Source organism: Tursiops truncatus, chromosome 4 (genome assembly GCF_011762595.2).
Source record: "Tursiops truncatus isolate mTurTru1 chromosome 4, mTurTru1.mat.Y, whole genome shotgun sequence".
Taxonomy (NCBI): domain Eukaryota; kingdom Metazoa; phylum Chordata; class Mammalia; order Artiodactyla; family Delphinidae; genus Tursiops; species Tursiops truncatus.
The window spans coordinates 32,492,274-32,514,633 of record NC_047037.1 but is presented as its reverse complement, the minus strand read 5'-3'; the positions used below and the strand labels follow the sequence as shown (position 1 = coordinate 32,514,633).

The 22,360-nt window shown below is 37.4% G+C and overlaps 1 protein-coding gene across 4 annotated transcripts in view; it reads right to left on the bottom strand.

Annotated features, from left to right (window-relative positions):
- RYK (receptor like tyrosine kinase) overlaps nucleotides 1–22,360 on the bottom strand; it is a 100,150-nt gene that overhangs the window by 62,840 nt on the left and 14,950 nt on the right. For 3 of the 4 annotated variants that reach the window (XM_073803803.1, XM_033855371.2, XM_033855372.2), the window contains exon 2: nucleotides 7,240–7,361. The exons of the other annotated variant lie outside the window; for it this stretch is intronic. In XM_073803803.1, the coding sequence (XP_073659904.1) occupies nucleotides 7,240–7,361 (122 nt within the window). The remainder of the gene's footprint in view (nucleotides 1–7,239; nucleotides 7,362–22,360) is intronic. 4 annotated transcript variants of the gene reach the window in all.

Sequence of the window (22,360 nt, the reverse complement as noted above, 5' to 3'; positions counted from 1 at the left end):
CAAATGTGGCAGATTCAAAACCAAACTTATTATGCTTCCCCACACTTGCTGTCTCCTTTATTCTAGGTCTCAGTTATTGCAAGCAGAGGCACAGCTAGTCAGGGACCAGAACCCCTGGGGCAGCAGATAAAGCCAGCGGCAAACAGGGTCAAAGGCCTTATCTGCAGTGCTAAGGGCGGGAACAAGACTAGCTCTGGAGAGTCTCAGTGCAGCCACGGGTTGGGGGCGGAGAAGGGCAGGAGGGAGAGAAGTAAGCTTGTGAGTGGAGCTGGGTAGAGTCAGGGGCATGGAGAGAGGTGGTGAACGGGCTGAGTAAGATTTCTGAAAAGCCCAAGAGCTTTGGCCAAGAGCAGCCTGGAACACTAAGAAGTGTGAAAGCATCATGCCTGTCCTTTGCTTCCTCCCTTTTTGATGCTCTCTGCCTAAACGTGAAAGGCATTCCAAAGCAGTTCTCTTCTCCCTCTGGAACCTTCAGAATATAAAATTTTAAATTGCAGTTTCTGGGGTTAGAAACTGCCCATTATTAAAGGCCAGTTTTTTCCTATTTTGGCATGTATCGCTCTATATCGAATCTCACTTGCCAATGATCCTTTGAAGAAACAGATCTGCTCTAAAGCTAACATTTATAATCTACTGGAACAAAGGAAATCTGAACAGCAGTTGTTTATCAGAAAAAAGAATGAGCCAAAATACTTCAGAAAAGAAACTAGAGAAAATATAAATATTTGAATAAGCTAAGAAATAAACATTTTTGGTAATCTTCCCTTACTTGGAAACAAATGGCAATTGCAAAGAGGCAGCTGCTGAGTAAAGCCACTTCCTTTTGGAACACAGTACAGATTTAAAGTGAATACACTTGCCTACAGCCAAATAGGCTTTTAATTCCTCTGAAATTACCAGAAGTGCTGCATTTCTCATAGAAACCCCACTCTGCAGGCGATACAGCAGGCTGAGCCCCAGGGCTGCTGTAGGAACTCTGGACAAGTTCCCTGCAGACCCTCCTGACAATGATGAATTCCTGAAACCAGATATCAGCTATGGGATGGGAGTGAGTGGGGATTGTATTCTGCTACATTTTGGTATATTTTTGCCTTTCAGCTATCTAAAATATCTACTGACACTTAACAGATGCAGTTGCATGTTTTTTTCTGGATATTGGAGAATGTTCTGGAATACAGAAGAAACTAATTATTTCTTAAAGCCACCAGTAGTCTTTTTTTTTTTTTCTTTTTGAGTGTGTGGCCTTGTGAAAGACAAGCAACACCAGAGTTCTCATCCCATCTGGAAATGCAATTAACCCATCACATTTACCAACCACTCACTAAGGCAGTGTGACACAATGTCATGAATAAGACACAGCTCCAGTCTCTGAGAAGACCACAACCTGTTTGGCAAGATAAAACAGAATCACGTATACACTGGAGAACACTATTATCAAAAGCTCTGATGTGTTAAAACTAACGTTAAAATATCTACAATGTGAAGTGAAATACCAAGAAGCCTGGAGATCTCTGGAAGCAAATACCTCATCTTCTGGCAATTCTTAAAAAGCAAGAACTACAAAGTGCTGGAGCCTGGGAGCCATGGCCTTCCTTCTGAAAGTTCCTGATTGCATCCCAGAGCCAACATGATCAGGTGAAGAACTCTCCAACATGTCTCTCCTAGCCCCTTGCATGATTTTCCCATTTCAAAAAAATACACACACACACACCTAGATGCTTATCTATGCACAGACTATCTTTAGAAGGGGAGACTAGAATCAGGTAACAGTGGTTGCCAATGGAAGGGGAACTGGGTGGCTAGATTGCTTGGGGATGGTACTAGGAAGGTGTAGGGGATTTATTTTTCACTGTATACCCCTATGCCTTTTGCATTTTGTACCATATGCATAAATGAAATACTCAAAAGATTAACTTTTAGGGCTTCCCTGGTGGCGCAGTGGTTGAGTCTGCCTGCCGATGCAGGGGACACGGGTTAGTGCCCCGGTCCGGGAAGATCCCACATGCCGCGAGCGGCTGCGCCCGTGAGCCATGGCCGCTGAGACTGCGCATCCGGAGCCTGTGCTCCACAACGGGAGAGGCCACAACAGTGAGAGGCCCGCGTACGGCAAAAACAAAAACAAAAAAAAGATTAACTTTTAAAATAGACAAACTTCAATTAAACAACCGTGCTAGAATCACCGAAGAGATTATGACCTAAAACTGGAATTAGGAGCTGCAATGGAAGCCGAACCTAAATTAGATTTAACGTACACACGTTCCTTAGTTTTTTACTATAAAACATTTTAAGATATAACATGATTAGCACTTTCCTCTAAATTCTTACACCTGCTACAGATGAACTGTGAGATAAGTTTAGCTATATATTCAAACTATGAATTCCATTCATTTTTCCAAATTTACAACTTTATTCAGAGTGAAATATCTGGAAAATCCCAGGTGTGCAACTAGTTTGTCAACTAGCTTGTCAAGTGTACCCAACCTATGTTTTCACATTTCTAGATACAGGAATCCACCACTCCTAAAGCAGCACATTCTAACTTTGAAAAGCTCTAACTGTTCAGAAGTTCCCCATTTGTCGAGCTGTGCCCTGTGGCTTCTACCTGTGCATCTCTTCCATAGTCAGTTAAGGAATACCTGTAACTAACTACCAGGTGCTACACCAGGCACAAGGGACACAGAAAAGGACAAAAGAGGTTCCTACCCTTAACATGCTCAGCACCTTGGAAGGAGACAGACAAGAAAATCAACTACTAAAATATTCTTAGAGTATGATAAGGGCTATGAGGGAGGAAAGAGAAGGTCACTGTGGGTACAGAAAAGGGCACCTGACATAGATGAAACAGAGGTGACACCAAGTGTAAGTTTTGAGATAAAAAGAGTTAATGAGGTAGAGAATGAGGAAAGGGCATTTCTAGCAGAGCAAACAGCAGCAATGTAACAGGGTACAGGGCATTCCAGAAATTGCCAGACCCCTCCCCCCAAAAAATGGCAGTAAACAATTAGCAGGAGGGCAGGCAGAAAAAGAAAAGGCAGGGATGAGATCATGAAGGCTCCCTAAGAAATAGAACTTTATTCTGATGGCAACCGAGAGCCCTAGGACAGCTTTGCGGGGGGTACAGCAAGAGGTCAGTCCAGAGGCAAGACCAGTTAGAAGACTATTTCTGTATCTAGTTAAGAAACAATGAAAGCCCAAACTAAGGATGAGGCATTAGTTTCGAGAGAGACAGGAAACGAATTTAAGGTGTAATTATGAGCGAGAATAATCTGGACTGGGAAGGTAAAGGAGGAGTCTAGGATCCCTTCTAGGCTTCTGGCCTCGACGTGTAAATAAATGTGATGGCCTCCAACAAGTCAGGGAGCTTCTGCCTTACGAGGACTATCATACCAGCAAGAGCAGTCCAAATGTGCATTAATGATGGTATTTAATACCCGCCACAGAAGTAGTTTAGAAATGATGCTCTGCAAGATAATGTGAAGAACATGAAAGTACAAAAGAGCTATACCAAGGCTCCTGCTAATCCAAAATGTACCCACGCCAACACTGCTTCCCGTTCAAACATATATATTCATCTGAGCCCCTTCTTCTATCTGCTCTCCTCCACTCCAATTTCCTCCTTGTGACAGGCTCCTAAAACTCCTCAGGCACCCACTATCAGCAGTCAGACCCCTGAAACTCACTCCAAATGAAAAAAAAAAAAATTAGTGTATATTTTTAAAAATGAATGAAAATAGAATGTTTAATTCTGTTCAATTCTAACTGCCACATCCCACACTGCCTTTTTATTCATAAGTCACTACTCATGCACTTGCCCAGAAAATATTCTCATGGTATATCAGCATTTTTTTCCCCAAGTGGGCCCAGAAACAATCACATCCTATTCAAAGTCAGCAGCTTACCCAGAATAGAATCTCTACTATTTCATTAGATTTTTCACTATTTTAAAATATATGTATTTTTTGTTTTCGTATTCATCAACATTAAAGATAGGAAAAGTAACAAAGGAGTAACCATCAATTTTTTGAAGAATATAAAAAGCTTCTCTGCCTGAAAGATTCACAGAAACGATGGATCTCAGAGTTGCAAAGGAACTTAAATTTTAAGACTGCCACTCCACAATGTTTAAATTCCTTCTACAGCACTACCACCAAATGGCTACCCAGTGCAGATCACCTCTTCCAGTGAGAGGAAACAATCACACTGGCTAAAAGTGAAACCTAGTTCTAAACACAGGTGCAAAAATTAGTGGTTGAAAGTGTGTTGCGTTATGGGATTTTAATATATAATTTCAAATTATTTCCCCACGATTACCTGTTCATTATAAAGGAGAGAACTTTACAGTGGAGAAACCTGGTGAACTGTGTGATCACAGTTAACATCAACAGTAAGGGGACAAATTGACATCGTGTGCACTGTGGAGGACAGCAATGCTGTAGTGTTACCACCAAGGAGACATTCCGGAATCTAACCGTAAGGAAACCTCAGACAACTCAAAATAAGGGACAGTCCACTAGCCTGTATGTTCCTAAATGTCAAAGTCAAGAAACACAAAGAAAGGCCACAGGAGAAAAAAGGGCTATAAAGAACATGATTGGGATAACTGATGAAATGAGTTCTGTAGATTAGATAATAGTATTGTTTTAATATTAAGTTCCTAACCCTGTTCTTAGAAAATATACACTGATATATTTAGGAGTAAAGGGACACAATGCATGCAATTCACTTGCACACAGTTCAACGGAAAAAAGTATGTGTGCATGAGTGTGGGGAGAATGAGCGAATGAATGATAAAGTAAGTAAATGGAGCAAACCAGTAACAATTAGTGAACCTGGGTAAAGGATACTCTTTGAGAATTCTTTGTACTGTTCTTATAATTTTCTCTATGTTTGAAATTATATCAAAATTAAAAGTTACCCGCCCCAAATAATAATGTCACACAATGTTATATAAGAATACTGAAAAATGTGATAGCTGTTTCATTGAAGAGTCCAGGTGTCTACCCATTCAAACTAACAGACCTTAGATTAAAATGTCTCAGGTGAACCTTTTCTGAATTACCTATATGATTTATGCTGGCACTTCAGTATATCCAAGTTACCATCTACCATATGTTCTTAGTTCACATGAAATTTCTCTCTCTGTTTTTGTAGATTTCACCCTAAAGAGATCTATCCACTCCTAAAAGAACACCCCCCTATTTGGATACCCCAAGGCAATAATGTTGGACAGTTGAGGTGCTCTAGACAGCAAGGCACATATGCTTTACCCAGGATCCAAGCTAATTCAACTTTAATCACAGCATTCCTGCAGCTACATTTTAATGCATGTATGTGTATGTGTGTACGTTTCTCTAATGTACATGTGAGTATATATAATAATGTGGATATATGCATATTTATATAATCATTTTTACTTATCTGACTGGCAAACAAATATACTTAAATATTTAGCATTAAATGGTGAACTGAAAGAAGCACTCTTATTCACTTTGTAAGGAATGTTGGCTTATTGGTACCACCTTAAGAGAGGGAAGGGAGAACGAATTTGGCAATATCAATCAAAATTTTAATCGTGCACAGTCTCTGACCCAGTCATTTCACTTCCTGGTCACAACGTACTACTCAGAAATAATGCCAAAAGTACACAAAAATTTCTTAACAAATTAAGATGTTCTTAATGTATACATACATACTCATAAACATTCACACACATACATATTTTTTGTTTCTATATTCATCAATAATAAAGTTAGAAACAGCAACAAAAGATGAACTACCAATTGTTTTTACCATGGATTTTGCCTGCCAAATGAAGTGAAGAAACTATTTGTAATAGTGAAAGGAAATATTGTTTGAAACAGTAAAATGCTATTAAAAGTCCATGCATCGGGCTTCCCTGGTGGCGCAGTGGTTGAGAGTCTGCCTGCCGATGCAGGGGACATGGGTTTGTGCCCCGGTCCGGAAAGATCCCACATGCCGCAGAACAGCTGGGCCCGTGAGCCATGGCCACTGAGCCTGTGTGTCGGAGCCTGTGCTCCGCAACGGGAGAGGCCACAACAGTGAGAGGCCCGCGTACCGCAAAAAAAAAAAAAAAAAATCCATGCATCAATGAGGCACTTAACAAATAACAATACATCGTACATCCATATGATATCATATTATAAAGCCATTAAAGAGACTGCGTTAAATCTGAAAGTAGAGAAATGGAAAGATGCCAAGACATAGTATCAGGTAGGGGGGAAACACTGAACAACACATGTGTTAGAAAATCCCCTTTTTGTTTAAAAAGGAAAAAGAAATGAGCTTTGAAGTATACCAAATTATAAACAATGATTACTTCTTGGTACAGAGGTACAAAGTCTTAACAGTTCTTAAAACAATTCTATAATATTTGAATTTTCCCAATAACTATTATTGTTTTCTAAGTAGATAAAAAAAGATCTATATTAAAGTGATCAAACTTAAATGACCTGCAACAAATATAAGGACAAATACCACTTTATAATAATTTTAAAATAAACTGTACAGTAGGTATTCTTATTTGTTTTTAGTAGCAAAAACTATTTTTATTTCCCAAATAAAACCCTACTCAGAAGCTTATATATAATGGTGCCAGAAGAAACTGAAGTTGATCGGGGGAGGTGGGCTCTACATTCAGCCTCTCACTCTCTGACCTAAGAGAAAACTTATCATGTTAGAGAAGCCCAGACAGTCAGAAGAAATGTGAAGAATTCAGCAACAAGCAAACCAGGCAAGAGGTTCGTCACAGTTACACACAGGTGCTTACGTCTGCTGTACCTGACTTTTACCACTTCTCCATAAATGGGAGAACTATATCCAATACCTCAAACATGTCTGAAACACCTAACTTACAAATTCCCCCACCCCTCACTCATATCACTTCATCATAACAGTAACAGCATAGTCATTAACAGGTCCAGCTGTCCCCTCTTCAAGCTAGAGCTACATCCCTATTTGAAAAGCTTGAAAAGATGTAAGTGTTCTGCCATAAGCTAGTCACATAAATGATGATTACCTTCATTTTCAAGGATTTGAGAAAGTCTAGAGGACTAGGCTCAAGATTTAAAATAGAAATCTGAAAAGATCCAGTACTGCTACAGCCCACCACCCACTGATCCCCTTGTATGGTTGGCAGCCCATTCCTCAGATACAGTCCTTGCCTCAGCCTCTGGGCCTGGGTGGTCCTGTCTTGGCATCTTTGGTTGACCGCTCTCTTACCTTGGACTTTGCATGCCAAGTGAAGTGCAGGAAATTTGTCTCGCTGGGTACTAACAGGTTAAAGGATAGGGCGTAGTGACTAATAAGATCATTTCTCACATAATAAAGTTCTGCATCAAGACCTAGAAAAAAAATAGGGAAAAAAATTAAACGCCCATAATACCCTCAAAAGCATTAACCATCAGTATTTCAAATACTGATTATTATAAAAATAACACTGATGTACAAATGCACATCACAAACATATCCCACATGTGCTGCCTTACAAAGTAGGAAGAACACAGGATTTCATCATCACCAACAAGGATTAAGAAACTGAGACTCAGGACAATTAAGTGGTCCTCCAGCTAAGCACAGGGGTGCTGGAGCCACAACTCTGGGAGCCACGCTGTCTTCCGAGAACCACCAATGTGATACACTTCCTTTTGGAAACAGACCTTCTCAGAGAAATGCCTACAAACAAAAGCCCCTTAACCCCACAAAACTGATGAGGATTTAGGAAGAGAGATGGGCACCTGGGTGAAAATATTAATGTGAACCAAGGCCTCAAGACCCCAGCCAGAGATGACCTCGGCTTCTGTCAGTACGACGCACTGGCTGCTTGGACGGCATGTTACCAAGGTACACTCACACCACTGCCACACAGACATACGTCCTCTTCCCAATCTGAACTACAAGGTGGAGAACACCATACTTCTCGTATTCTTGGGACAGTCCTCTGCACAAAGCAGATGCTCAGTAAACACTTGTTAGACAAGTTAGAACTGCAGATAAAAAGAGAAATAATCGAGATGCCTGAGAAATGTTGGAGATTTCAAACCTCACTCATTGCCATATCACTTTCTTGCCCAAGGTCACATCCAACCTCAAACACACATCACATTTCTCAATTTTGTGATACCCCTTCTTAAAATAAAAATTTTAAAGGCAAAATTTAATCACCATCTTGAATGGAAAACCAGTAATTATTGTGAAAAAATACAAGGTAACCAAAAAAAAAATAATAAATCAATTAAAAGGAAAACAAAACGTTACTAAATACTAAATACTGTGGCCTACACCAAGGCAGTGAGCCTGAGCCCAGCTCATTGTTTACAAAAAGGGAGGAAGGGGATAATAGCAAGTGTTTGAGAGAGGTAAAGAATCAGAGGTTTTCTCTATGATAACCCAAAAGAACTTTAAGAATGAAAGCAGGGAGTAAGTTCTCTCAATTGATTTACTGTTATTAAAAGTTGTGACCAGGTGTCCCTCTAGTAATGCATGACACATATTCCACACATAGGAGGGAAAAAGGTACAGGGGAGGCCAACTGAAATGAAAATTTCATACTTACTGAGCCTTACACCATGAGTCTAAAACACCTTGTGGTATACAAAGAGGTCAAGGTGAGGCTCTCACACCTCCTAAGATACAGATAGAGAAATGAATAACACTGCTATAGGCATTTCTCCTGTAAAATTAGTTTTCTCATTTCTGAACTGAATCTAATACAATCATTAATTCAGAAATGAGATTTGAGGCTTACATAGGGGAAAGTTGCTGCACTGGTTGAGCAGCGCTGCTTTATTGATCCTATAGAGGAAACCAAATGCAATGAGAGAAAGTTAGAGGTCTTCTGCAAAAGGCTCTCCCTGCCAGCAGAACAGGAAGTGCTAGCAAACAATTGGGGAGGGAGGACTGGTAGGGCTGGAGAAAGGAGGGTAGGGGAAAGAAAGTAAGAAGGTGGGAGAGAGGTAGGAGGGAAATGCAACAAGAAAGCTGGGTACAAAGAAGGCCATCAGCAAACACAATAACTGTAAATAGCTTAAATTTTGCTTGTTTTTAAATATTTTTTTTACTCTAGTCTAGATTGATGCTGTTCATAAGAGATATACAATACCTAGAACAAAATTTTAAAATATATGCCAGGTTAAAAGGGGGAGAAAAACAAAGAAGTAAATATGGCAATACTGACATGAGACAAATTAGAACTTAAGGTAGAAAGACTTTATATTAATAAATTCATTAATTAATATGAATTTATTAGTAAGAAAAAGTTCATATTCATAAAAACATAAGATATAGTAGTACAACTAACAAACGAGCTTCAAATATAGAAAGCCAAAAAAAAAAATCAAGAAGAAATAAATCCACAATCATAGTTGGAAACTAACATCCTTCAGAAAACAAAAGATCAAAACAGATAAAAATTTAGTGTGGACATATAATTTGAACAATGTAATTATGGGACATGAAACAAGGGAGGTTAATCATGAATTAGACCCATTACACTTTTTTTTTTTTTTTCTTTTTGCGGTATGCGGGCCTCTCACTGTTGTGGCCTCTCCCCTTGCGGAGCACAGGCTCCGGACGCGCAGGCCCAGCCGCCATGGCTCACGGGCCCAGCCGCTCCGCGGCATGTGGGATCCTCCCGGACCAGGGCACGAACCCATGTCCCCTGCATCGGCAGGCGGACTCTCAACCACTGCGCCACCATGGAAGCCCCCATTACACATTTTACAAAATGGATTCTAACTTGAAATAATGCAGGCTACCTTCTCTGATAAATACCACAATATAGAAATTAACCATAAGGATAAAGTCAAAAGATGATTACTTGAAAAGATTAGTAGGGACTTCCCTGGTGGTCAAGTGGTTAAGAGTACGACGCGGACTTCCAATGCAGGAGACTCGGGTTTGATCCCTGGCTGGGGAACTAAGATCCCACACACTGCACGGTAACTAAGCCCACGCCCAACAACTACAGAGCCCGTGTTCCCCAACTGCAGAGCCCACGTGCTCTGGAGCCCATGAGCCACAACTAGAGAGAAGCCGGCACACCGCAACGAAGAGGCTGCGCACCGCAACAAAGGATCCCGCATGCCACAACTGAGACCTGACGCAGCCATAAATAAATAAATAAATAGATAGATAAATAAATAAGAAAAAAAGGAGACACAGACTAACAATATTTAGGAAGAGGCAACGTTACTACAAGTCCTATAGATGTTAAAAAAAGAATATTATGAACAACCTAATGACAATTTCAGTAATTTAGATAAGATAAAAAAAATCCTTGAATTTACCAAAACTGACAAGAAGAAATTAAAAATCCAAATAATTAAAAATCTTCCCTCAAAGCTCCAGGTCCAGATGAATTCTACCAAAACATTTAAGGAAGATATACTACCAATCTTGCACAAACTCTTTCAGAAAACAGTCAAAGAACTTCCTAACTCATTTTATGTTACACTGATATTAAAACCTGACTAAAACATCGTAAGAAAATTAGACTGACTTCCCTCGTGAACATAGACACATTCTCTATCAAACATTAGCAAACTGAGTCCAGCAATATAGAAAAAGGTTAATATATCATGACCAAGTGTTTATAAAAGGTAAACCTTTAAAAATCAATATAATTAAACACATTAATGAATAAAAGGCAAAAACCCAGATCATCTCAATAGATGCAGAAAATGCATTTGGTAATTCAAAGCCTAATAATGATTAAAAAAAACTGGGCAAACTAGGAAGAGAAGTAAATCTTCTCAGTCTGGTAAAGAGTATCTACAAAAACACTATAGCTAACATCATACTCAATGGTGAATTTAAATTCTTATTTCTAAGATCAGAAACAAGACAAGGATGTCCACTTCCAACACTTCTATTCAACCTTGCGCTGGAGGTCATAGCCAATTTATAAGACAAAAAGTATAAAAGTTAGAGAGGATGAACTATAGCTCATTATTCACAGATGATAGGATTACATGTGCAGAGAAAACACTATGAAATCTATTATTAATAAAATACTACTAAAACCAATTCATGAATTTAGCAAAGCCTCAGAATACAAGGCCAATATTCAAAAAATTACTTGTATCTCTATATACTAGCAACAATTGGAAAATAAAATTTAAAAATCAATACCATAACATAAAAGAAAACAGTATCTAGAAATAATTCTAACTAAAGATAAGACCTCTTTACTTGGAAACTACAGAACATGACAGAAAAATTAGAGATGACCTAAGTAAGTGGAGAGACACCATTCTCTTAGATAAGCCTCAACACTGTTAAGATGTCAAGTTTCTTAAATTGATCTATAGCTTTAAAGTAATCCTAATCAAAATCCTAACAGATTTTCTGAAGAAACAAATTAACTCTAAAATGAAATTTAAATGCCAAAATAATCTTGAAGAAAAAAGAAAAAGACAACGTTGGAAGACTCACACTACCTCATAGGTAATGTAAGGATTCCAATTATCATCCTATTTCACAACAGGATGAAGAACTAGAGTAATCAAGACAGTGTGGTATTGGTATAAGGATAGATATATCAATGGAACAAAACAGAATCCAAAACTAAACCCACAAGGGTCAATGGAATTTCAACAAAGGCACAATGGCAATTCAAATAAAGTGATGCTAAACCAAATGGATAAAGGTATGGGGGGAAAAATCTTGAGCCCTATCTTACATATCACATATTACAAAACCTGATCTGAAATTGATTACAGACCTAAATGTAAAGGCTAAAACTATAAAGCTTCTAGAAGAAAATGATTATTTTCACAACCTGGGTTAAGCAAAGATTTCTTGGACTGGCCACATAAACCACGAGAGAAAAAATTGATGAATTGGTCATCATTAAAATTAAAAACTTCTGCTCCTTAAAAGATATTAAGAAAATGAAATTCAAGTCACAAACTGGGAGAAAATATTCACAACTCATACACCTAAAAGGACTTGTTTCTAGAATAAAGATCTCTTATGAACCAAAACTAAAAAGACAACCCAATTAAATAAAATAGGCAAAAGATGTGAACATACATTTTGTAAGAAAAGATATGTAAATAGACAATGAGCATATGAAAAGGTGCTAAACATTATTAGTTATCAGCGAAATACAAACTAAAACCACAACGAGATACCATTTCCACTCACAAGAATGACTAAATGTTGGCAAGGATGTGGAGCAACTGCAACTCTCATACATTGCTGGGAAGGTAAAAATGTTCAACTACTTTGGAAAACAGGCAGTTTCTTATAAAGTTAAGCATATGCCTACTCAGACCCAGTAATTCCACTCCTAGGTAATTATCCAAAAGAAATAAGAACATATGATTCCACAAAAAAACTCGTATGTGAACATTGATAACACTTTTATTCAGAATAGCCAAAACTGGAAACAACACAAATGTCCATCAGCAGATGAATGAATAACCAATTGAGTATATTCATACAATGGAATACTACTCAGCAATGAAAATAAACTGTTGAGACTCTGTAACAAAAGGGATGAATCTCACAGACAATATGAGTCAAAGAAGCTGTACACAGAGTACATCCTATATGATTCCATTTATATAACGTTCTAGAGCAGGCAAAATTAATCTGTGGTGACAGAAATCAGATTAGTGTGGTTGCTTGGGAGGGGGTTGGGAGGGAGATTGGTGAACTGATTACAAAGGGAACCTCCTAGGGTGATGGAAATGTTCTGCATCTAATGGGGGCGGTGGTTACATAGGTGTATGCATTTTTCAAAACTCGACCAACTGTATCTGCATGTTTCATTGTATGTAAAGTTTACCTAAATTATTTTAAAGAGTCAACAAGTTTTTACCTCTCTTTTCCAGTCTTAAAAAGCTTGCATACCACAGAATGTTACTATCACCAACATAAAAAGTTTCAGAAAAAAAGAATTAATCTTAAGTGATCAACAACTTCCAAATTTAAATTTCAAACATCATTCACAGGGAAATGAATTGTTCCTAATAAATAACAGTTATAAGGTTATTACTGGTAATAACAACGATGTGTAAATATTTAAATTTTCCAGACACAGTTCAAAGTGTCAAGAACATCTAGGAGTTCTGTAAATTCAACTCCACATAAAACTCCTTCCCAGTATCTTAGCTACCTCATTCACTGAGGATTCTGGAACCAGTTTATGAAATTTCTACACACCCTTATCCTGTGACTTATTATGGCAGACTCCCAACGTACCTGAGACCAACCCACTCTCAACCCAACCTTCAATGATCCTTTTATTCCTCAACTCCAACAACCTTCATCCATACCAAAGCAACCCATTTCTATGGACAGTGACAATATATAAATTGCTCTACCTCCAAAATCTTACACTGTAATTATCTCAATAGTTAGTAGCTCCTCAGCTCCTTCCCTTTATTGTTACAACAGCTGTTCTGTGGGCTCATAATATCGCCAGTGTTCATAATCCTCTTGTTTTTCCCATTTGATTATAGCAATTATTTCCTTATTTTCTTCTTACTGGCCTCAACGCCAATTACTGCAATTACTTTCTTACCAGTACCCTCAACTTTCTCCCACAGCCTATATCAAGACATGCATACCCTACCCTGAAAACAGCCAATCTTGAACTTGACTTGACACCCCTACTCCGTGTCTTCTCTGGTGCTATAACTGAATGCTGCATAATCCTGAATGAAGTCATTCCCACAAATGAGTCACTACAAAACCATGACTTCTATGCTCAACAAATAAAGTAATATACATAAGCTGTTGAAAGTTTGGAGCCCTGTGATCCATATCTTAATGACCACCAAAATAAACTGAAAATTTTTAACTCACTACCCTAGATTGAGGTATTGAAACAGTAATACAACTGTTAAACAGAGTTGCTGTTTCCTGACTAGATTTTGAAAGCAATTTATTTTGAAATAGCCATTCTTTTTTTTTTTTTTTTTTTTTCTTGCGGTACGCGGGCCTCTCACCACTGTGCCACCATGGAAGCCCTGAAATAGCTATTCTTTATTAACTCAGGTAGTTATTCCTAGTTTGGAAGGGTTTGAATTTCTTCAAAGAAGCCATTTTAATGGTTCAAATTTAATGGTTCAAATTTTCACCTATCAAATTAGCAAATACAGTCTGTTCTGTCATAAGACAGGTTCCTGAACACCAATTAGCTTATAAGTGGTTAGTAAATAAAATAACAATACCAGTACAACACAGAAATTGTGTCAGTTTACATTTGAATTTTCCCAGGCAAGGGGGACTGGAATAGCAGGTAAAGAATTATAACTTTCAGTGGAAAAGGAAAAGACCCTTACTCAATTCAGCTACCACCAGGCAGGAGCCCTCTCAGCCCTATTTTAAGAAAACTAAAAATAAGCACCTGCACGCAGGGCTCTCTCCTCAGAGGAGCACCACCAGTCTCTGCATGGTTCCTGGACCTAGGAAGATGCACTTTCTCTTGTGTCCAACTCTATGGCAGCCCCAATGGCTTAGAAAGCTGCTCTCATCTGCACTATCTCAAAAACATGCAAGCCAGCGATTTCCACCCTATTATGTTTTAACATCTTTAATTCTCCTCTGAAGCAGCCTCAGCCACCCTAAGTGGTTTGACCAGGCTGTCCAAGTTATCTCATAAGGTACCAATTATGCTTTTGTTAGTAATTGGTTTGAAAACTGCAGAGGTCTTGAATGGTTTGCCCTTAACCTTATTCTTCCCATAAGTCCTGTTATTTTCAGTGACTTGGAAACCTTAAAGGTTTTTTTTTTTAATGTATTTGATGTTGTAACAGAAATGCTTATGTTCTTTAAATACAATACTGAATGTTAGGCAGTGTGCGGCAAGCAAGCAATTTGTGAACATATATCAATATTTTATAAATATTTATATTCTGACCCACTAAGTCCAATTTGAAAAATTCATCCTAAGGAAGCCAAATATAGATCCAAATGTTTATGTATAAAGATATTAATCAAAATAAAATTTAAAATTGAAGAAAAGTAACAATATAAACTACCAGCAACAGAGCAGTAATCAATAAACTATAATATATCCATAACAGAGAACAATAGTTTTCAACAATTTCTCTTTCTTTGGAGGAGAGAGGTGGTACTCTAAGCCATTACACGCCTTCAGTCAAATCTCTCCTGTTCATCCATGTGACATATTGAGCTTCCCCTTTGAAGACAGGTTTTAATGACTAAAAAAACACTGAAAAAGACTATGAAGCCATGAACAGGACTGTTACAAATAAATTTTAATGAATTGAGTTTTGCTTAGAATGTTACATTAAATAAGAACAGGCAAGATACAAACTATATACAGCAAAATTTTAATAATGTCTGGCATCTATAATAGTTCCCTTGCATAAAATAGGTGTTCAATAAATATTTGTCTGGTGAATTAAATGTACATGTATATGCAACCCTCAGTGTTCACAGCAGCACTATTTACAACAGCCAAGACGTGGAAGCAACCTAAATGTTCATAAACAGATGAATGGATAAAGAAGATGTGGTATATATATACAATGGAATATTACTCAGCCATAAAAAAGAATGAAATAATGCCATTTGCAGCAACATGGATGGACCCAGAGATTATCATATTAAGTGAAGTAAGCCAGACAAAGACAAATATCATATGATATCACTCATATGTGATACAAATGAACTTATTTACAAAACAAATAGACTCAGACATAGAAAACAAACTTATGGTTACCAAAGGGGATGGGGGGTGGAGATAAATTAAGAATTTGGGATTAACATATACATACTACTACATATAAGATAAATAAACAACAAGGACCTATTGTATAGCATAGCAAACTACATTCAATATCTTGTACTAACCTATAATGGAAAAAGAATCTGAAAAAGAATACATATACATTCAGAATATATATTCAGTTATATATATAACTGAATCACTTTGCTATACACCTGAAACCAACACAACATTGTAAATTAACTATACTTCAATTTATAAAAAGGTTAAAAAAAAAGAGGACCTGCATTAAAAAAAAAACCCTGTACAGGTATACGTACAATGTGTGTGTTCCATTTCTCAAAAAAGAAAGGAAATACCAAAAAATATGAAGTGATTGATTATAAATGGTGGCTTATGGGTTATGCTTTTATTCTTTTCTTAAATTTCCTATGAAAGTTAAGTTAAACTGGGAAAAATAAAAATTAGTTTTCAAAAACATGTTTAAAGAAATATGCATACAGCTACAGCAATGCACTGAACAAAAACCCAATTACTGCCTAGAGTAATCCATGAAGGCCAGTAAAAGCTAGAGAAAGCCCTCAAACAACAAATTTCAATTTTAAAAAATCACATTGGTAAAGATAATATCTTTGATATATCAAGATTAACACTAGTAATAATAATTTACTAACGACTAAAACACCTTCCTTCAACTTTCCCTTAAAATACCCAACCAAAAGGCAAAATCTGGCAAAGCACTACGAACTGAAAAGCTCACAGTGAAAAGTTCAAAGCTCAGAAAGAACTTCACCATGCAACAGTGACAATGGGGCTGAAAGGAGAAGAAAATCCCTGGACTACGCATGCTCACTGTCTGAATAAGGATAACATGGGAAATCCTGAAGACGACAGAGAAGGCAACAAAGCTATAGGTTTCAGGGAAATCAGAAGCGGGCCAAGAATTACATTCCCAGACAAATTCTCATCATATGTGAAGACAACAGATTCTAAAAAAATACACCGATTATATATCCTTCCCCAAAAAAGCTACTCCAAAACATACCGAAAGGTTAATAACACTTTTATTTCTAACGTGAGGTAATCATTTTACACTGAGGTTTACATAATACATAATAATTCAAGTATAATCATCATGAATATAACTCTAAATGAAATGTAAGGAGTCCAAAAAATTCCCCAAATATTAGAAATGCAAAGAGAACCCAATATAAGTACAATCTTCCCAAAATAATAGAAATATGAAGAGAACCCAATGTAAGTATAATCATGGTACAAAACTATCAGTCTGATCTTAGCATGTTGATACGTGTATCTCCATCCATAATTAATACGGCTGAGTGGACATGCAGACACACCAAGACCGTACTCTAAAGGAAATTCAATTCTTTCAAAGCATCAATAAGAGATTTAGAAAAAGTGATCAGCTATAATGAAAAGCACAGTCAATTTCATAAAGTAGAAAATGTATAGGCCACAATCTGACCACAGGTAAGAAGACAGAGAGTGAGGGAAAACATAACATAATAGATTGTGAAGTACCATCTATATCAAAGAGTTACCCATGTTCTAAGATTTCAACTATATAAAGAAAAATAAGAACATGGAAAAAAATACTGGAAAGATATTTACCAAAGACTGCCAAATGCACGGTTAAATAACATATACTTTTCTTCTTCTTTATGGTCCTGTACACTTTCCAAATGGCCCATCAGTATGTTTTTACTCTGATAATCAGGAAATAAAATTAATAAAATAAAAAGAATTTTAAACAAATTGATTTTTAGAAAAAGATGAAATCTGTAGAGACTATCATACATTTATTTCTGAATGTAATCTTTTTTCTTTCCTTCCCCATCACGCTCAAAACAATTTTTAAGTAAAAGTGAAAGACAATGAAGACAGAATCTAGATAATCTACTTCTTTCTAATTGCTTCTAATTATTAGTGTTTCAAATATGACAGTAACAATTAAACGCAATCTCAAAGCAGGGGTAGTAGACAGCAAGGCTTATCCATTGTCTGGGAGTGGTGTGGTAGCCTCTACAGAGAAGCGGGCAGCGAGGAATGGTTAGAGAGGCAATGAGGGAAACAGTTTATTCAGTGATGCTATATTGAGCCAGCTGGGCACAAGACAGGAAAAGGGTAACTCTTTAAGAGACCAGGAAACAGAGCCTGGTAGAGGGGAGTGACTGAAAAAGTAGGTTGGGGTGTCCTGATCAGAACAAGGAAGTTCCAAGGGCTGAGAAAAGGACCAAGTCCAAAGTGTCCATTTCAATGAGTGCCTTATTTAGAAAAGAGACCTGAGAACCAGGACACCAGCATGGTCAAAGGAGTAACAGCTGAGAAAAAAAAAAAAATCACAGTAGATTTTAATATCCTTTGGGATAAAGGGAGGGAAATAATGAAAGCAAGTCAGGGTATAGTCACTGAGGATCATCTTGCAACTGAGTGGCTGCAACAACTCTAATGGGTCAAAGGTCATACAAGTATCAATAAACCTCAATGATATCAAAACAGACGAGGATGCGGAGTCAGTGTCCTGGGGCAAAACAATCAAAAATCAAAGTAAGAAAGAAAGGATATAATGCATGATAAAAGCTGGTCCCTTAATAAACAATCCAAAAAGGAAATTAAGAAAACAACTCCATTTATAATAGCACGCAAAAGAATAAAATACCTAACAATAACTTTAAACAAGGAGATAAAAGGTTTATCCGCTGAAAACTACAAAACATTGCTAAAATTAAGGAAGACCTAAATAAATGGAAAGACATCCCATCTTCATGGATTGGAAGACTCACTATTACTAATGTTAAGGTCAAAATACTACCCAAATGGATATATCAGTGCAATCCCTATCAAAATTCTAACCCCTTTTTTTGCAGAAATGGAAAGGCAGATTCTCAAATTAATATGGAATTGCAAGTGGCCTCCAACAGCCTAAACAGTCTTGAAAAAGAACATAGTTGAGTCACACTTTCCAATTTCAAAACTTACCACAAAGCCACAGAAACCAAAACAGTGTGGTACTGGCATAGTGATAGACAGCTAAATTGACGAAATAGAACTGAGAGTGCACAAATAAGCCTATATATTCCTAGCCAACTGATTTTTTAAAAATAATTATTTATTTATTTATTTGGCTGCGCTGGGTTTTAGTTGTGGCACACAGGATCTTCAGTTGCGGCATCTTTAGTTGAGCCGTGTGGGATCTTTTTTTTTTTTTTTAGTTGCGGCACCTTTAGTTGAGCCGTGTGGGATCTTTTTTTTTTTTTTTTTTTTTTTTTTGCGGCATGTGGATTCTAGTTGTGGCATGAAGGATCTAGCTCCCTGACCAGGGATTGAACCCCTGCATTGGAAGCGTGGAGCCTTAACCACTGGACCACCAGGCAAGTCCCTAGCCGACTGATTTCTGACAAGAGCGCCAAGACCACTTAATGGGGAAAGAACAGCCTCTTCAACAAATGGTGCTGGGACAACTGGATATCCACATGCAAAAAGAATGAAAATTAGACCCCTACCTCACACCATATACAAAAACTAATTCAAAATATAACAACATAAATATAAGACCTAAAACTATAAAACTCTTAGAAGAAAACAGGGATAAATTTTCATGACCTTGGATTTAGCAATGGATCCTTAGATATGTCACTAAAAGCAAGAGCAACAGAAGAAAACTAGATAAACTGGACTTCATAAAATTAGAACACTCCCTAACACCATACACAAAAATAAACTCAAAATGGATTAAAGACCTAAATGTAAGACCAGACACTGTAAAACTCTTAAAGGAAAGCATAGGAAGAACACTCTGTGACATAAATCACAGCAAGATCCTTTTTGACCCACCTCCTAGAGAAATGGAAATGAAAACAAAAGTAAACAAATGGGACCTAATGAAACTTAAAAGCTTTTGCACAGCAAAGGAAAACATAAACAAGACGAAAAGACAACCTTCAGAATGGGAGAAAATATTTGCAAACAAAGCAACTGACAAGGGATTAATCTCCAAAATTTACAAGCAGCTCATGCAGCTCAATATCAAAAAAACAAACAACCCAATCCAAAAATGGGCAGAAGAACTAAACAGACATTTCTCCACAGAAGATATACAGATTGCCAACAAACACATGAAAGGATGCTCAACATCACTAATCATTAGAGAAATGCAAATCTACAATGAGGTATCACCTCACACCAGTCAGAATGGCCATCATCAAAAAATCTACAAACAATAAATGCTGAAGAGGGTATGGAGAAAAGGGAACCCTCTTACACTGTTGGTGGGAATGTAAATTGATACAGCCACTATAGAGAACAGTATGGAGGTTCCTTAAAAAACTAAAAATAGAACTACCATATGCCCCAGCAATCCCACTACTCGGCATATACCCTGAGAAAACCATAATTCAAAGAGTCATGTACAACAATGTTCATTGCAGCTCTATTTACAATAGCCAGGACATGGAAGCAACCTCAGTATCCATCGACAGATGAATGGATAAAGAACATGTGGCACATATATACAATGGAATATTACTCAGCCATAAAAAGAAACGAAATTGAGTTATTTGTAGTGAGGTGGATGGACCTAGAGTCTGTCATACAGAGTGAAGTAAGTCAGAAAGAGAAAAACAAATACCACATGCTAACACACATATATGGAATCTAAAAAACAAAAAAGAAAATGGTTATGAAGAACCTAGGGGCTGGACAGGAATAAAGACGCAGACCTACTAGAATGGACTTGAGGACATGGGGAGGGGGAAGGGTAAGCTGGGACAAAGTGAGAGCGTGGCATGGACATATATACACTACCAAATGTAAAACAGATAGCTACTGGGAAGCAGCCACATAGCACAGGGAGATCAGCTTGGTGCTTTGTGACCACCTAGAGGGGTGGAATAGGGAGGGTGGGAGGGAGGGAGACGCAAGAGGGAAGAGAGATGGTGATATATGTATATGTATAGATGATTCACTTTGTTTTAAAGCAGAAACTAACACACCATTGTAAAGCAATTATACTCCAATAAAGATGTTAAAAAATTTTTAAAAACCCTGCATATTGAAAGTCATTATCAAGGTGAAGACAACCTAGAAAATGGAGGAAAATATTGCAAGTTATGTATTTGATAAGGGTCTAGTATCCACAATATATAAAGAACTCTTACAACTCAACAGAAAGACAATTTAAAAATGGGCAAGGGACTTGAAAAGACATTTCTCCAAAGAAGACACACAAATAACCAACAAACACATGAACACCAGCAGTCATAAGGGAAATACAAACCAAAACCACAATGAGGTAAAACTTTATACTTACTAGGATAGCATTAATTAAAAAACAAACAAACAAGCAGAAAACAGCAAGTGTTAGCAAGGACATGGAAAAATTGGAACTTCTGTACATTGCTGGTGGGACTGCAAAACGGCTCAGCCACTGTAAGAAAGTTTGGTGGTTCCTCAAAAAGTTAAACATGGAATTACCACATGACCCACAATTCCACTCCTAGGTATATATCCAAAACTGAAAACAGGTACTCAAGTACTTAACACACATGTTCATAGAAGCATTATTCACAATAGTAAAGATGTGAAAACAGCCCAAATGTCCATCAACAGATGAATGAAGAAACAAACTGTGGTATATACATAGAAATGGAATACTATTCAGTCACAAAAAGGAGTGAAGTATTGATACATGCTACAATGTGAATGAACCCCCAAAACATTATGCTAAATAAAAGAAGCCGATAGAAAAGGTCTCATATTGTATTAGTCCATTTATATAAAATATCCAGGATAGATAAATCCACAGAAATAGAAAACAAATTGGTGGTTGCCAGAGGCTGGGGGAAGAGGGAGGTGAGAAAAAACTGCTTAACGGGTGAGGAGTTTTACTCTGGAGCAATGGAAATATTTTGGAACTACACAGGGTTGGTGGTCGCACAACATGGTATATGTACTCAATGTCACTGAATAATTTGTTCACTTTACAATGGTTAATTTTATGTCATGTGAATTTCACCCAATAAGTTATTATTTTTAAAGAAGAAAAGAAAAAAAGCTGACCCCTGCCCAATGAATGGGGAGGCAGTGTACTAAAACTGACTTCCAGTGACTAGAAAGTATTATGAGGAAAATATCACTCACAAGAAGAAAGCAGGTTTCAGTTAAGCTGAAGAGATAAAGCAGCAGTATGAAAGAGTCAGAGGAGACCTCAAAACAAAACTGGAGCTCTACAAGATAAAACTGAAAGTCCCAGCAGAACAGAGGACAGAGCTGGGGAACTAGAGTGGGTGGAAGGTAGAAAGGGGCTCTGCGGGAAAGCAGGCAGGAACAAGGGCGAACAGCCCTGGATTGAAGAGGTAGCATTTTGTTATTAGAATGTATAGAGGTTTTCTCTTCGAACCTAAGATGAAAAACATTTCAGTTCTTCGCCTATAATAATCAGACTTAAATTTCTCACTGCCAATTCCAGCAAAGTAGGAATGTTACTCTATTGTTAGAAAATATGACATTTATTCATAAGTTATTTTTAAACAACCCAAATTCCAAGCTGAGAATCCAAAGTTATTTCTGCAAAACTCTCAACAGCCATCAAGGAATATTCATTTTCCTCTAAACAAT